Source organism: Streptopelia decaocto (genome assembly GCF_964273445.1).
Source record: "Streptopelia decaocto genome assembly, chromosome: 6".
In the NCBI taxonomy this organism is placed as follows: Eukaryota; Metazoa; Chordata; class Aves; order Columbiformes; family Columbidae; genus Streptopelia; species Streptopelia decaocto.
The window spans coordinates 55793485-55811159 of record NC_138660.1 but is presented as its reverse complement, the minus strand read 5'-3'; the positions used below and the strand labels follow the sequence as shown (position 1 = coordinate 55811159).

At 44.2% G+C, this 17675-nt stretch overlaps 1 protein-coding gene across 1 annotated transcript in view; it reads right to left on the bottom strand.

Annotated features, from left to right (window-relative positions):
- The window catches only part of GLI2 (GLI family zinc finger 2), a 195341-nt gene that overhangs the window by 57376 nt on the left and 120290 nt on the right, over positions 1–17675 (bottom strand). Inside the window, exon 3 of the mRNA XM_082056807.1 lies at positions 11955–12060. Coding sequence (XP_081912933.1) covers positions 11955–12060 — 106 coding nt within the window. The remainder of the gene's footprint in view (positions 1–11954; positions 12061–17675) is intronic.

The following is a 17675-nucleotide window of genomic DNA, read 5'->3' as shown; positions in this document are numbered from 1 at the left end:
AAAGACCTGGGTTGTAAAATATCTAACCTGGCTCAATTTCATTTTAGTCTCTTACATTCTGGTCATCTCATAGCCGTCTGCCCCAAAGGAGGGTTTGAACTTTCCTGACCTAACACGAAAATTGGTTTGCTTATGTGCACAAGTATGATTTATTTTCCAAAGATGGCTGAAAATCTATTTGGAGTTTGGAAGTCTTCTATTTTTTCAAGCAAATAAAGTGTTTGGGGGTCTGCTGACACTCATCTCACTATGATAATTTCTCTGTTTAGAAGCTTCTACTGGAATATAAAAACAGGTAATAACTATTAAGTGTTGAAACATACTGGATAAAACTTCACAGATACCTCACTTTTCATCAGTTCCTGGCATTACTTCTTACAGAGAAACAGTTGGGCTGGAGACTAGGAAAAAAGGGAAAAAGCTAGAAACCGCTTTTATACAATTCCTTCCCCAGGAACCAACTACAAAATCATTCCCACTGGTCTACAGATTATGAAGTTACCCTCACCTGGTCCCTACCATATACTAATTCCCATGCTGACCCCAACAAGACGCCATCACAAAATGGGTACCCCATGATCAGGGTAAAAACATCAACAAAGATCTCATTTCAGTTCCTTCCAGAGAACTGAAAACATCATTGACTCCTTGAAGATCTTGTCAAACAAGCAGGATCATCACACTGTCTGACCTGAGCAGTGATCAGTTACCCAAAGTAGCACCTCAAACATCATTAATTCCTTGAAAACTTGCCCCTCTTAGGAAGCAAACACCAGGACATTTTGTCCACATGGTACCATTGCAGAAGGCTCCTCCAGGTTGGCCTGTTTGGCACCAGTTCTGGGATCTCTGTGATGATGCTGAACTCACAGCATGGTTACGTGGAAGTAACCACAGAGCTCTAGTCCCTCTTCATTAGGCCCTGACTTCTACTTTGCCAAAATTATCTAAAGAAACATAATTGAAGCCCTTAATGAGAATATGAACAAATTACTGTAACAGGTCTGAAGACAACTGCCATATCCATATTGACACAAGAAAAATCTCTAATACAAACTATTTTTACAGCAGGAATGCACAAGTGGGATTTAGTAAACATTTATATTTTATGGCATTTTCAGAACACCTCTCTCCAGGACACTATGTGAACATGCACATAGTTCCTCTGAAGTCAACAGACCTAAGCAGTTATTTCTAATTAAGCATGTACTTAGATGTTTTCCTGAACAGAGACTTAAAAACAACTCTGTAGTCTAGATCACATTATGTCCCTCTGCCTCATCAGCTCATCATTTATTTTCAAATATCTTATACAAATATCTCTTCTCCTTCTCTGCTAATCCCCATTAGTTTGATCTTCCTTTCATTTACAGACTTGATGATTGAATCTTAGCTTTCTACAACCTGCTTTTTGTCATCTGCAATGCAGTTTTCTCTTGTAAAATACCATACTGTACTTGAGTTGGGATGAAAGAGAGCATTTAAAATCAAGTGTTTCATCTCACAGTGAAGACAAATAGTCTCAGACAAGAATATGCATGTAAGAACATTGCCCTACTGCAGCCATAAGCTTGAAACTTTCCTATTTTTAATGTATTAACCACACTCTGGTAGCCTTTCCTCTACCAGTGGTAATTTTGAATGTGTGGTTACTCTGTGGGATCTTAAGAAGCTTTCAGACGAAGTGTTCAATTAGTAGGTACCATGTCCAGTAGTTGGTTTGCAAATCAAAAGTAATTTAAGCAGTTGCAGAACCAAGCTAGGGAAGTCTCTCATGAAGGGGCAAGAGGAAGATAAGACAAATTCTTCTCCAGGATGCGTTTACAGGATTGAAAGGAAAATATTTCAAAGGCCCTTACAGGATTTAGGAACACATTTATTTCTCAGAGAGACTTAAATTCAAAAGCTGAATGTGATTGCATTTCACACAGCTTTAACATATTTATTCGTACATACCTGACTGCACCCAGGTGCTGTTATATGTGAATTGGGTACATATGTGCGGGGTAGGGGGAGGTGTAAGAAAGAGAAAAAAATGAGTTGTGGCAAGAAGAAATACCTCTACTGTGAGGTGGCTCCTCCTGTGTGAAAGAAACACTGACGCACCACTGCACTTGTAGGAAGGGCAGGAGGTGGTGGTGCCGCCTAACTCTCACATTTAATCTAACAGGAGACACTCAGCAGCAGCGAGACCATGTTACAGGTCTTTCTGCTGCCCAGGGGGTGGAAAAAACCAGCTCCTACCTCCCAGGTTCCTGCCTTGCTGTAAGGTAGTCCTCCCCACAAGTATCCACTTAAAAAAATCATCCAAAGACTCACAATCTTCCGGTTTCACTATCAGCTACCATGATCAATTCTATCAAAACCTAACCTCATACATGCCAATAAAGTGAGCACAGAGAATGCAGGAAACTTGCCCTTGAAGTTGAGCCTGGCCACCTGAAACCAACTAAACCTTGAATATAGTTTTTCCATCATGCCCATTCCTACTACAGAGAGGACACAGGGCAGAAAACATCCCCATCGGTCCTACAGGAGCTGTATGACCTGGATGCATATGCTGCGCTCCAAGCATGCACGAAGCACCTCATTAATGTGGTTTTTGTGTTTCTAAGCTCCATTCCAGCCATTTTATTAATTTTTAGGTACTTAACTCCTTTACTATGGCTGGCTTTGAGATCCTGAGTTTCAACTAAGTTTGGGAGAGTTACTGGGATCCAGCATGCTTGAAAAAACCCACTGTGTCTTTGCATTACCAGTCCCTGACAAGTCAGCCCTAAGGGTCAACACTACTATGAAACCCACCACACCTACTTTCAAAATAACTTTGTTAACCAGACCCTTGTTGGGATTTGTGATCTGAAATCCTACAAGCACTTTTAACATCTGACCCTTGAGTAATGCACTAGATCAGGGGTGTCAAACTCATTTTCACCGGGGGCCCCAGCAGCATCAGTGTTGCCTTCAAAGGGCTGAATGTAATTTTAGGACTGTATACACGTAACTACTCCTACTACTCCTAAAATTACATTCAGCCCTTTGAAGGCAACCCTGACGCTGATGGGGCCTCCGTTGGAAATGAGTTTAACACCCTTGTTCTAAGTTTTAGCTCTGTTATATGTCTATTTAATATCAATGGTGAGACATAAAAGAACAGGCATGAAAAACGTTCAAGACAGAAAATTGTGTAAAATCACAAATTCTCAAAATGGTCTGGAACATGGAAGAAAAACATGCATACGTGGTTTAGTGTCAAAGTCAGGGACCTAGGAGTTTCACTAAAATGCATACGTTCCCACCAGAGCACTCTGCAGATCTGAGATTTGCCAGAGTAGCAGGACCCAGTTCTGCCCTTTGGTTTGTGCAGATGTGTGTGTGCTGCGTTAGCTGCAGGCAGGGTATCTAGAGCCACAGTTCTGCCAAATAGGGTCTTTTATTTTTTTATTATTAATATTATTTTTTTTCCTTTTCCCTAGCCATCTGGGTGGTCTGAGAATCAGACTTGAAATACCTAGGATCCCTCGAACCACATGTTCTAATCCCAGCAGAGTTGACTCAGTCCTTCGTCCTTCCAGGGTAAATTGACTTCTCTGCTTTTTATTGCGTGGGGGGAACTTTTGGATGAGATTTTAAAATTTCCGCTCTGTATGAACATTAAAAATCCTACATCTTTCTTCCAGTATCACAAGCCAGTGTTCCTGCCATTAGTTTTTATCTCTCAGCACCTTGTGTTATTTGCTTCCCATGGCCACTGGTAGCTGGGAACCCAGATTAACCAGCACCTGAATAGTGATGTGCCGCAGGCTTCATTTCACAAGCCAATGGGAAGGATGGGTTTTGTCCATTTATCTCCACACACACTGGAAGGAATTCAGAGAAACACAGTGCACATGAGCAGGCTGAGCAGACTGATACTTGAGTATATGCTGCAGGCTGCAGCCTGGCCAGTTCATTAGTGCGGGGAGGAAGGATATGACAACATGCAGCAAGTATCTGGAGGGACATGTTACACAAGGAGGTGGGCTAGGAGCAGAAGGGTGAGATTCGGGGAGAGAAAAGAAGGAGAGTGGACTAGGAAGATGAACTGCATGGAGAGATTTTTATACTAAGAAAGGATTTGATACAGCATAAAATAAAAGTTTAACCAGGAGACACAGGACTAGAAAGGGGGAACCTGCACACCCCTGTGCTACACAGGAGAAAGTGCTACACAGGAGCGAAACATTGCAACAGGTCTCATTGTCTCTTGTCCTCATGACTGTAAGAAGCTGGTGAGAGGTGAAACACCATCTAGAGAGGGGATTTATTTAGGATTAAGAAAAAGAAGAGGCCAGGAGGGGCAATGCTCCACATTTAGTCAAAAGAAACCTTGAGAAATGAATTCCTAACACTGGAGTTTAAAAGGGCAGGAGATTGGCACTGAACATTTATCCATTTTCACAGGATGCTGAAAGCAATGGAGAATGGGCAATACCATTGAGATAGCTTCTGAGAGAACTGAACTCTCTGTTTAGAAACTCTTTAGAAAGCAGCAGGAGAATAGAGTTCAAATAAATTTTTCCTAAAGCTCAAGCTTAACAGTGGATAAGGTGGAAGCATGAAGTCACTTTTAATCTACTATAAAGTGAGGTAAGCAAAGGGATTATCACTTAAGACTTGCTGACATGAAGCTCTGAGAATGACATTTAAAAGCAATGGTGGATTACAGAGTGACATCATATTAAACGAACACATGCCAGAGGTTTACATAAAAGACCTCAGAGATCAGGCTCTTGTTCGCAATACTAAATAAAACCTCAGCCTTTTTTACACTTCTGGCAGTGATTAGGCTAAATTAGAGATGCGGTTTTTCATTCAGTGAAGTTGTGGTGTCACAGCACCAGCAACTCGGTGGCCTAGATCTTCACAAAATGCTAATGGTCATGACTCCATCTGAGCTCACCAAGGCCCCTCTCTCCAGTGTGATGCCATTGGCATTCGGCAACTGAAGATGCCACCCAAATATTTCTTAGTCAAATCTGTGTCTTACTGCAATTTAGTGACTCTAAACCCTACAACCTCAGGTCCCTCTGGACTTCAGATTTGAGTTTTGCAAAGAATTCTGAAGGCTATTTAACCAAACATACATGATGAAACTATCCTCGATTTAAGGAACAGCATAGATGTACAAATCTCACTGTGGAAAATGCCTGGAAATTGTTAACAAAATTCAAGCGAAAGCTGTGGCGTTTTGTATTTGGTTGCTTGAGGTTTGTTTTTTGGGTGGGTTTTTTTTTTTTTTTTTGGTTTTTGTTTTTGTTTTTTTTTTTTTCCCCATAGAATAGTTTATCAGACTGGAAAAACCTACAAAAACATTCTTGCCCTGATGATTGTTTTGGATTATATCTGCCCCATTTTCAGAGGACCTGATCAACCTGTCCTCCCACTGAGGTCAGAAGATGTTAAGCGTGTACCTTCTCAGTTTCTGCACAGGTAGGGAGCGCTGCGCACTTCTTTCCCGATACCGAAAACATGTCACAAGCCCCTTCTGCGTAGCCAAGCAAGTCACAGACCATCTGACTTTTCTTAGCTCTCAAAACATCAGGAGGTTATTACTGTAATGGCATTTTGGAGGTGGGAAAACTAAAGTACAGATGGCATTGAAGTAATTTTTCCACCTCCCAAATCAGGACAGCAGCAACCCAGTATTTAATCTGTGGTCTCCTGGAGATGGATCAAGTGACCATCAAGTACTAATCCTAGTAGTTTTATAGTGAAATTGGTATTGAAAGTTCCCCAAATCACCTCCTGTAGGTTACCAAAGAGCCACCTAAAAGCAACACACTCCTGCTAATTACAGACCAGGGAAAAGTTTGAACCAGCATTCTAGAGGGGACCAACCTCTGCAAACCATTGCGTACTCACACATTCTTATTTTCTTAAATAAATAGAAGAAGCATGTGGGAAAGGAGGGGACAGAATAAATTGGATGTGGGAGCCCCCAAACCTGTTTCCCAAATGAGCAATGTATCTATTTGGTGAAAGTCGTAAAACTTCACAAAACACATAAGAAGGTCTCTCTGAGCAGCTGTTTGCTTTGACTCCGGAGGGAGCTTGCTCTATCTCCAAAGCAGCACAGTACCATCAATCACGACCTGCCAAAGATTTTCTACTCTGGTAGCAAAGTAAATATGAAAACACACAGGTTTTATTGGCGTGTATGTTCTGTGGCTCAACCAAGCAGGCTCCTTGCTGCAGGATTGAATGTTACCTGGGGTCCCATGCATGGGATCAAAGCTGCAGCCTCGTGGGAGCCATGTCCCGCGGAGGTTAACCAAAGGCACTTTACACGCGCCCAATATGCACAAAGACAGCTCCACAAGCCTGCGACGTAACCGGCTGCTCTCAGCCATCGGCTGTGGTCACGAATCCCCTGGCAGAAAATGGGGAGCCCTGGCAGGGAATCTCTGGCAGGGCTCGGCAAGAGGGTGGTCAGGGCCATGGGCATGTGTGGAACATTTTGCTGCAAAACTCTGACACCCCTTCACTGAGTGCGTTGGAAGTGAGATTTTTTCAAAGGATTTCTATCTGGCAAAATTGAGGAGCTTTTTGTGTGTTTTTCTTAAAATAGGAGCAGCAAAAGGCACATCTGTGACAATAGCAAATTTCCACGTTAAAGCAAGAGACACTGGTCTTTCTCAAGGAACAGTTGCAAAATGATAACAATTATTTTTTGTATGTCTAAAAAACATATTTTCCCTTAACCCCACTTGGCCTCCCTTGGCTGAATGTCATAAAAACAACAAAGGAAAGAGAAAACCATCCTGAAACAGATATCCAACACGGAAAATCTTGGGTTCGACATGAAATCAGGCAAATTTGTAAACACTTGAGACATAGTCCTTTTATGATGAAAAGTTTAACAGTCACCTTGCCCACCTGTGAATTACTTTGCCTAAACAGCTCCAGAACATTGGAACTGGTCCTGAAAACGTATTCTGTAATTTTTAACACAGTCAAAAGAAAACAAACTTCAACAAGGAGGGGTAACAGGATCAGATAAAGAAAAAACGTGTAGGCTGAATATCAGGGAAAATCTGTAATATATTAAGAACTCAGGGAAATGGAGAACGATCCATGATTAAACCAGATAAAATCCCTACCAGAGGGAAATTAAGGGCAACTCCACATTATCATGGAGATGGAGTCTTCTCTGTGTTTAAGTCTTTGAGATAATTCAGTCTTCCTGAAAGCCATTGAATTTTTAACTATCAGCTCAGGGTTTGTTTGGTTTTTTGTTTTTTGTTTTTTGTTTTTTTTTACTATTTTTATGTGCACACAGAAGAGCAACAACAATATTTTGTTTATAAATAATGTCAGAACTGCATCCTGCAACACCACCAGGATGTCGGTAGAAAAACAAGGCTGCTTTTGTTTGTTACACTGTGTAATGCCTGATGGGTTTTAACCACAGTTTAGGAGCTACTGTTAAAAAAGATTCTTGCTGAGTCAAGCCTAGGCATGCTGTTTACAAGGGTTAGCCCTGAAGGCTCTTGCATTGGCAGGAACTTTTAGGCTGCGCTAAGGAGTTTTTAGTTATTTTTGTTGTGTTTTTAAAATAAAAAGTTGAGAGTAGTTAAGCACACCTGAAAGTGAGGAGTGGAAGGGAACTATCCGTAATCACCTGCATATCTGCCAGCAGCTCTCCTGTGCAGTCAAGGGCTTGATCTTGCAAGGCTGACAGTAAGAGTCCCCTTTTAAACTGCATGGAGTTATTGCAGAGACCGGGCCCCGGTAGAGCAGGCTTCTGTGAAGAAGCTCGCTAAGATACAAAACACCCTCGTTGTTAGAAAAGGACCTGTTCTAATCTATGAAGTGAGTTTGATTGGTTCAACTTTGAACCTGCTCTAACACCCTAGCTGACGACTTTTGCTCCAGTAACGCTGATCTATGTTCTGACTAGAACAAACGGTGCAGAGTGAAATTCTGAGAAATGAATAAAAGCTGCATGCAGAAAACACATGTAACACCTGCCACTGCTCTTCCGCAGAGCCTGGGCCATCCTGTGCTGTGGAAGAGGCAGGGATCTCAGGGAAAATGGTATGCGGCTCTCTAATTTAATGCATCATCGCAGTGGTGTACAAAATGAGTCAAAATCTCCAAATTTATTTTTATGTAATTTCTTAGCTTTTCAGTGTTGTAGTTTGCAACCTTAATATTCAACAAATGTTGCTTTGTGGAAATGATGCCTCAAAAAAATTGTATGTACCGATATAATTTCATTTATTCATTCAGCTCCAATTCTACTCTCCTGCAATAGATTTCATCCCATTTCATCCCCCCCAGTTTTACTCCATTCTACATTACATCTTTTCATAGTGTTCACTGAGGTCCAGTCCTGCCTCTCCCACCATCCTCCATATGACCACAAGCTCACAAGCATCAGAATCCAGAACAATGCCTTGAATTCACAAGATTCCTGTTGGTTTGCACTGCAGAGAGATCAAGGACCATCTCAATGAGGTACTTCATTTTCTTAGACAGGCCAAGCGAGCACCATGATTCTGCCAAATTGTTGTCAATGTCAAAAAAAAAAAACAAACAAACCAAGTTTGAAAAATGTATCACCAAATAAATAAAAACAGAGTTCGAACTGAAAAGTGAGTTGTCCTAATGATTGGAGAAACAATAAAACACCCTGAAAAAAATCTCTAGAAGTACACTTCAAGGAAATTTCAACATGATCTGCTTCTGTATCTATATAATAAATGCCAAGTGATTTGGAAGAAGACTCAAGTCCTGGAAATTGTGTGCCATTTTGCTTCACAAGGAAATCACTGAGACATAAAGGCTGATAACAATGAGCAGAAATGCAGCAAATCTTTCCGGCCCCCATCTTGGCACATGGGTCTTTTACTAACAATTTTCCATATTCCTATCCATACTCTCCAGAAAAGAGTCCCAGAGGTGGTCCTGCTCAAGACAGTCTTGCAGATGAGTTCCCTCCAGTTAGGATAAAATAACGGATGTTCTCAAATGCAAACAGTGATGAAGGGGAATGCACTGCTGTGTCACATCAAGCAATCAAGAAACAAACCTTTGACATAAGGCAGCAGGCAGATAATAAGGCCGCATAGTTAGCAACAAATGAGACTACACTTAATTTGCTGTGCAATGTTCATGTAATTAGATAAATTTGGTACCAGCAAGACAGCAGACAGCTAGAATGTGGGCTTGATGAATTGGGGCCTCTCTGTCAAGCACCAATCACATTAATCATAAAGCCAAAACTCAGTCACACAATTTTTCTTCCAAATATTTGGCATAATTTTCTAGAGTGAAAATATGCACTTGCCTTTTTTCTTTTTTTGAGTTGTTTACTTTAAACAGAAGGATGTATTTCTGCACCATCTGGATGGAGTACAAATTTCTAGGGGTTCAGCTGTGCACACAGAGTCCACACAGCCTATTGAACAAGAATCAAGCAACCACTAAGTACGTCCTAGCTCAGGTCCACCACTATATTCTAGATGATTTCACACTAGTCATCCTCTAGTGAGAAGGGTGACCACTATGTTATGACCTCCAGAGTAGAGACTGGAGGAGGGAAGAGGAAGACAAAAGACAGGTAGAACAAAAACTAGAGGAGGAAGGGGCAGGAGGTGAGGTTAAGATGTTAGCAAATAAAACTGAAAGCAAAAAAATGGTTGAGAGACTACCTCTACAGCTAGTGAGAATTTTCCTAGTGTGGTTGTGCTGTAGGCCAGGGCACCTGGAGAAGAGTCAAACAGAAGTGGTATTCCCTTGACCCTAGAAGACCCTCACAGCCAAGAAGCAGTTGGCTGCTTGGCTTTGGTACTTCACCAGCCCCACAGGCACCCTTCAGAGCAATGCCCAGGTAGTTTCAAAGAAGACTGTGTTTCCTCTTTTAAGACCAGTAGCCAAGTTTTCTATCCAGTACCTCATAAATAGTTTTTGTGAGAGATGCTGCTGGGAAGTGGAAGGGTCCCAAAGAGGGTCAATAGGAATTTGCCAACAACTCTACCCAAATACTAAGCAGGACACTCTTGGTCTGCTGACAGACAAATGGGGTCACTGCTAAGACAGTGGAGTGTCAGTATTGGCACAGATGAACGGAAACAATCTATCAGCACTGTACACTTGGTCAGGGTTGATCAGCTGAACAACCTCAATATGATAAAACACTGGCTCCCGTCACTGGGGGATATAATTCACAGGTACATAACACCAGCTGGTGAGCCCTCGGTTGCATTTTGGAGAAGAACCTGCTTCATGACCCCACAGAAGAAATTGCTGTGAGCCCCAGGCCAGATGAAGCTCACCCAGTCCTTCTCACAAGGAGTGAAGTGAAGCACTGAGCAGGGCACACAGATAACCTGTGCCAACCATCTGGGCATCTGCCACCCTCTCTTCTAACCACTGTTTTCAATATTGCCCCCTTCAGAATTCAGTATGTGCTTTATTAGCCAGGGCTCTGCCTTTTTAACTATCTCCCAGTACGTTCTTTTATTAATCTGTCTTTCCTTTTCCTACAATTTTTGCATGTCCTTGCATGCATGTTAGCAACATGCTCTGTCTTTTCCACTTTGCACACAGCTGCTCTGCCCCTTTAAACATCCAGTTAAACTGACTGTTAGCCAAAAAGACGACGACTTTTCTTCTGGTAGGATGAGGGGAATGCCCTATCATTGTTTTCCCACAGCATTTTGGAAGCGGAATAAAGCCCTGGTAGCTGTGGGACTCCACAGATCTCCCGGCTGCCGCCGTCTGTGTTACTTGCCTCCCGGGGACCGTTCCCCCACTCACACCTACCCACAAAAAGCACAGCTCTACGAACGGCTCCTGCAAAGCGACCTCAGTCGGACAGCAAAGCTGCAATGGGGCTCTGGGGGGTGAAATGAGAGGTTTTGCTCTTCTTGCAAAATATTTGCAGCCCTTTTGTGTTCCCCTGCACCAAGTGCCCAAGTGCCCTGGGACCGGTCTCTCAGCTGATGGCTGAGCACTGTGTTACAACCACGAGTTGAAGAATTCCAGGGTGGTCGTGGGACCATCAACCCCATCAGGCTGCTCCTCACTTCCCGTGGAGATCGTGCATTTCAGAGACAAGGAAAAACCCTTCCAGCCACCTGTTCACTCCAGCCTCTGTTCACATCCTCGCTGTCTCCTTTTTCCCTGCCCCAATCAAAGCTTACAGGAGGTGAGCCCAGATCACTCTATAAACATGTCCTCCAAGGCATCAAGGATTATTGAGCTGTCATGTCCTGGATGAGGAGATTAACCATGATCCCCCCTCTCAGGGTACAAACCCCGAGCGGCACCTGTGGTTGCTGCCCACCCACTGCCCCAGGAAAGCAAGGGCTCATGTGAGGAGGTCACCAACAAAACCCAGGGTCCTCCATAGCAGACATGGACACCCACGTGAGGACCTGCCTCTTTACCACATTTTAGAAAACAGCACCCAGCCTGTCCGGGCGGTCATCCGGTGTAAACGAACTGAATTACAGCATTCCCAGCAGCTTTTTGCTGACATCCTCCAACCAGCATGCAGGGAAGCACGGTACGTGAAGTCTCCAAATGGAGGGAGCAGTGCTGGGTCTTTGCCTAGATGGTGCCAGAAATGACCCAGGCACTGCATGATGTGAAAAACACCGTGGGGGCAAAAACGCAAGTCAAGCCTGTCCCTGGGACCACAGCGGGATAACAATATAGAAGCCCCGTACTCCGACCCCGCTGTTATATGGCACTTCTGTAGGTTTAATGGAGCTGTAGAGCAGCAGTGGGACCTTCCAGGCAGGTCTGTATTGCCACTGGATGGGAACAGCGGGGTGGAGGGCGGCCAGCAGGGTCAGCCTGCCAAGAGGGCAGCAATTCCCTGGGACCTCAGCAGTGGGATTCAGCGTACCATGGGCAGCTGAAGTTTTAGCAAGGCACAGGAGCGGAGTTGCAAGACTTACCCGTGGATAGCGTGGATAGAGTGAGGTTCGTAATGGTATCGTCCTTCCTGGTGGCGCATGTCAATTGGCAAAGGAGCGTGGAAGGCCGGAAAAATGTGCTGCGGCACTGTTGAGGGGAATAGAAGAAGAAGAAGAAAAAAAGGGGACTTCAAAAACTTTTCCTTTCCTTTTAAAACAATTTCAAAGGCACTAAATCTCCATGAATTTCAGAGCAAGAGCAGTGCAAGACAAGGGGTCTTCATGATATCAGCGCTATCATACACCAGAGAAGTGGAATGAATAAATAATCAAAGTCATGCGAAGAAATCCTACATCTTCGACATAAAAGATCTCCAACAGGGTTTTTGACAAAGACAAGCAGCTAAGCGCTCTTTGAACTTGAGGAGATTATAGGAAGCACCAAGGAAAACTAGACTCGCAACGCAAATCAGACTCAACAGAGCCTGGCGGGATCCAGACCCGCGTCGTCCCTCACGCTTGGAGTGGCAGCAAACACCTTTCCTGAAGGTCTGTACACACGGGTTGGAAATATTTACCTAAAAATGTAACAGCAAGAGCAGCGCTAATGCGGACCATCTAGGCAGTCAGAAGAGACTCAAAAGTGCCTACTGCCAGGTTCTGAGAAAGGAGCCCAAATTGCTCTCACTTGTAATCACTTGAGGCCCTATTTTTTATTCATTTGAGAAGCTTGTTTCATCTTTGATGGAAAGATAAAGTGGTCTCAAAAGACAGAGAACACCTACATTGACTTATTAAATCTATGGATTTTAATATTTATTATTGACCCCAAATGTTAACGGCGAGAATATTTGAGTGAGTTGAGTTGATGAAAAATTCATCAGGTTATTTCTCCACGCCACCCCCCGACGATGCTGCCTGGCCACCTGGGCCTTTCCTGCTAAAATTGCAGAAGCTAAAGAAACAGAATTAGCAGAGCCTCTAAAACGATACCACACAATTGCCCTCTGATAGGGCTCATTGCATCTGTAATGATGCTGCTTTCTAGATTTGTACCAGCAATTGGCTTAAAGATAGAAGGCTGGTCTTGCTCTGCCTTTACAAACAGTCAGAAGTTCTTAATAAATATTACTTAATACTGTTGCAGTTCTTCTCATTCCCTCTCTGGCTTCTTGGCCTTTCTGTCTAACTGGAGACTAAAAGCAAAACAAAACCAACCTCCTAAGTGAGCATTTTAAAACCCAGTCTGCGCTCAATATTTCACTGCGACTTGCCTCCACAACAGGTAGCATCTCTCTGTAGAGCGGGGAAGCACCATCCAAAACCAAAGTGTCAAGGCTTGGGCCAAGTCTCTCGTTGATGCTCAGCAAACTCCAGTAAACGCCAAACTTTTTTCCTACGGAAAACTTAAAATTCAGCCTTTCGCATCTGTGACTCCAGCTGCAACATAGCTATGCCGACTCCACCTGGTGAGGCTGTGCTCCTTTTGGGTTCGTCGTGCAAAGCCTGCGTGAAATCCCCATATACGTCTTTCTCAGCATATCAGCAAGAGGATCTGAGGCTCCTACTCCCATTGCAACGTACAATCCCCAAGCACAGCGTGGCACAGGCGCGTCAGCCAGGCTGCCGGGAAAGGTGAGAGACTACACAAAAACAACCTTCCTGCCAACTCTGCTGAAAGGCGTTAAGCTAAGGTAGTCAGGGTGGAAAGTATTTAAGGCTCCGCAGCAGACTTGCTCTCCGTGCTCCAGCGAAGGGCTGGCACTGTACACTACCTGATACACTGGGAGCATTTTTGCAGCTTGCTTAATGTCAGGACACAGTAGAGTAACTGTTAACTGCCTTCCCCGCTTCTGCTCCCCTCCCCTTCTCTCCCAAAAGCAGCTCAGGGGGAGAATAAACTTGCATCCTTTAGGATTTGCTTTGGCAGAAGGAAGATTCACCCTTTAACCGTCCTGGGTAGGGACAATCTGTTACATAAGGACACTTGTAAGGAGTCTTCATTTTCAGAGGCAGGCAGTGTTTTTCCAGGTCAGATATGCTGCAGAGTTCAGCCGTCACATGCCATCCCCTGCTCGCGCAGCACCATACCGCCTCTGGTCTCCCCAGACTGCCGCCAGGGCTGGTGGACACCTAAAGGTGCTGTCCTCCTCCCTGGGGACATTGCTGTCCCCTGGCCACAGCTATGGTCACAACACACAGCTGCTCTGAGGACGAGAGGCAGCAGGGCAGGCAGGTTTTACAACATCATATACCAAGCATGGTCACAAAATCAACTGTCCCTGCACAGATACCCAACACAAAACAACACAAATATCTCTTCCAGCCTGAGCCTCTGGGCTGTGCTTCCTGCAGTTCTCACCATGTATTAAGGCCATACAAATAAACCCAAAGGAGCAGGGACTCTTCTGCGGTCCTGGAGCCAACCCACACCGCCCAGCTGGTGACATCCCTATAGGTGAAGTTTTGCAGCTTCCCAAAACAGGGTGGCCACTCTGCCTGTAATGGGCAGGTCCAGGGCTGGGTTAACCCCCAAACTGCAGGAAAGTGTGAGTTGATATGGGCTGAAACTGTGTTCGCCATGGTGCTTTAATAATATGGAGAGTCATATCCTAAATCCTTGGGCTCATTCCCTAGACCAGTTTAAACCACGAATAATGATGAAAACATTAATAAAACCAGGGAAAACTGAATCTCTTAAAAGCCAGGCCAGTTATGTTTTATTTTGTAACTGCCTTTCTAAATGACTGATTGCTGAGGTAATATTGGAAATTTTTGTGCTAGAAGAGTCTTTCCCTGCTACTCAGCAGAACTCAGAAAAAGAAAACATGGGGTGTTTGCTGCCTGGCCTCCTTTCCTAGCTATCTGTTGGTGTGACATCAGAAGAAAATTTCTCTCTCCTCACACCTCTGATTATTAACGGGAGAAAAATTTCCATGAACTTCTCCCTCCCCCTAGCACCGTTGATTTGGTTTTGGCATTTCAACCTATTTGGATGGCAGGAGGGTCAGCAATGTCCCTGCCTCGGGCACCTGTTTCACTCTCCCGCTCTCATTTCCAGCCCCTCCACGTGCTCTGTGCTCTGTCACCAAGGGCAAGGGGAAGGCTTGTTTTTGGTGACATCCTTTTGCAATGTCCCGTTACAAGGCTTCCCCTCTGCTCTGCCTGGGAGCACCATCCAAGCCTATGGGCTTTGGTGGCTGATGCTGTCCTTTTTTATCCTCTTCCAGGTGCTTGGTCAGAAATAATGAATGATTTTATAGGCAATCAGCTACCAATTCATAAACGTCAGCCCGGCTCTGCTTCTTCTTCCCACCCCTCCCAAAGAGGACAGCAAGCTGGCAGCAGGACAGGAACACACGTCGTTAACAAAGATGGATGTTTTACACGTACGAGCTAAAAAGACAATTATATTCAATTACTTCAAGTAAGTCATGGTGATGTATTCCTGAATAGCCACGGGAAGGGCAATATGATGATTAGGGTAATGAATTTGCCAACTTTAATCTAATCAAGGCAATCTTTTGTTTAGCATTATCTGCTTTGCAGTGCCAGAGGATTTACCAAACCCAAGCAATCTTCACAGATTTAACCCCAAATCTGTCCAATTACTGCTAATGATGATTGTTTTACACAGAGGGAGCAGGAGGCCTGGGGAAAGCTTTCCCCCACAAAAAAGTTGGGCCATACCAAGCCATGCGGTACGATACACTGGGGCGTGAAGACACGACATGGCACCTCCTAAAGTCCCCTAACACTGGAACAACAGATAGACATTGTCCCCCGCGGAAGGAAGAGAAAACCAAAGAACAAATCAAAGCAGCACCCAAGGGGCAGGGGCGATGGGGAAAACAGGGTGTTTTGTACAGCATTAACCTGGCTCTTCACCCAGCCCGTAGCAGGCAGGTCCTGGGGTGAAGCCCGGCGGCGGAGCAGGAGGCGAGTGGGAGCCCCACCTCCCCAGCCCCTGCTCCGGCAGGAATGTGTCTGCTCCGCCGCGCCGGCTGATAAGGGGAAAGACGCTGCTACCTGTCCCCGCTTGTTGGAGCTGATTTTCTGGCCAAGGTTTATGAGCAAGACACAGACCTCCCACTGCTATATTCTCATCCTTGTCTATTCAAAGGCAAGCCAACCCTCTGGCTTCAAAAAGAAAAGATATGAAGCAGAAACACAGGTTTAAAGGGGACGTCCGTTTGCTGAAAATCCCAGGAATTGGGGAGGGAGGCACCAGAAACAGACATTTTTTGAGGATGATGCAGGCTTTTGATTATCTCCTCAGATATACCAGTGCTTCAAGAGAAATACAAACTGTACATATGGTTTTGTATAGCAAGTAAAGAAGCCGTTTCGACATCACTCACAGTAACACCTCTTTTTGAGCCCAAAAAGGAGAATTAGCAAGGGTCAAAAAAGTTTTCCTATTCCAAATACTTTGGCCTACACATGTGATCACTTGAGAAAAAAAAAACACACAGCAGAAGAAAAGAAATCAGACCCGACACTGCTGAATTTGATTTCAAATGCAGTTCACTTTGACAAAAATAATTCAGAAAGCCCTTCCTCCTCCAAGAGGGTCAGACAGATGGGAAGAACTGGATATGGGCAGTGTCCCCCACCAGCAGGAATTGGCACAGATGGGAAAAGCCCAAACTACCGTGGTTTGCAGTTCCCAAACGAGCATGCACACAAAGGACATCTGTTCCCACTTCCAAATGGGGTGCTACAGTAAGACCAGCTAGGAAGACACCCCGAGAAGGCCCCCACATCCTCTGTACCATCCGATATACACAGGGGTCCCCTTGCTTTTTCTGAAGTGCGTGTGTGCTGCACAGGCTAGCAGGTGGGCTAAAAAAATGTGTGTTTCCTATGGATGTCCAACAGTCTTGTGCAGGAGCAAGCAGTCCTGGCTGTGAGCAGGCTCCTTTGCCATCAGAAGGAGAGCACTAACCGTTGCAATCAACAGCGAAAGTCATTTGTTGAGGAAAAAAAGTAAAAGATTGCTGTCTCAATAATACAGTATTTGTAGTGCTTTTTTTTCCCAACGAATTCGCAAAAAACATCCGTAAAAAATTAACATTTTATAAAAGAGAAAAAACAAACCCTGACTTATTGAGATCTCTTTTGGCTTAATTTCTTATGGTTTTAACAACATATGGGACACAGCTTTCACAAAGGGATCATGAGTTATTTTGCAAAGACTAACAAAGCTTCACCTTTCCTTAGGAAGAGAATCAAACGTGCATTTGAAACACAACTTTTTTTACTCAAAGGCTGAAATAGGATAACGTAAAATAACTTGCCCAAGTCTAAGGCAGTCAAACAAGAGCAGCTTCCCCAGTGAACCTCAGCCACAGCAGGCAGAAACTCCAGCTTTGTCTCGAAAAGGCTTCAGAGCCCCAGGGTATTGGATTAGTGGGAGAAAAACTTCTTCAGACAACAGCTCACGCACTCCTGTCACTGTGGTGTCATTAGCAGCTGTGCACAAACAACTGACACAAGAATAGAAGAAAAAAAAAAAAAAGAAAAGAAAAAAAGGGAAGGGGATGTCCCAGAAGGTGCTAGTGATTGTCCACCAGTGCTTTCGAAGCAGCAGTGTTGAGCTGTCACTGGTCACATCCTATTACTGGGGTGGTAGGATGCTGTTCAGTGTGACATGGCAGCTTGCAAGAGCTTCTGTTTGTTTTTTTGGGTATTTTTGTTTTTTTTTTCCTAGGTCCAGCTTCTTTGAAAAGGATAATAGGAAAATTAATGCTGTCTTTATCA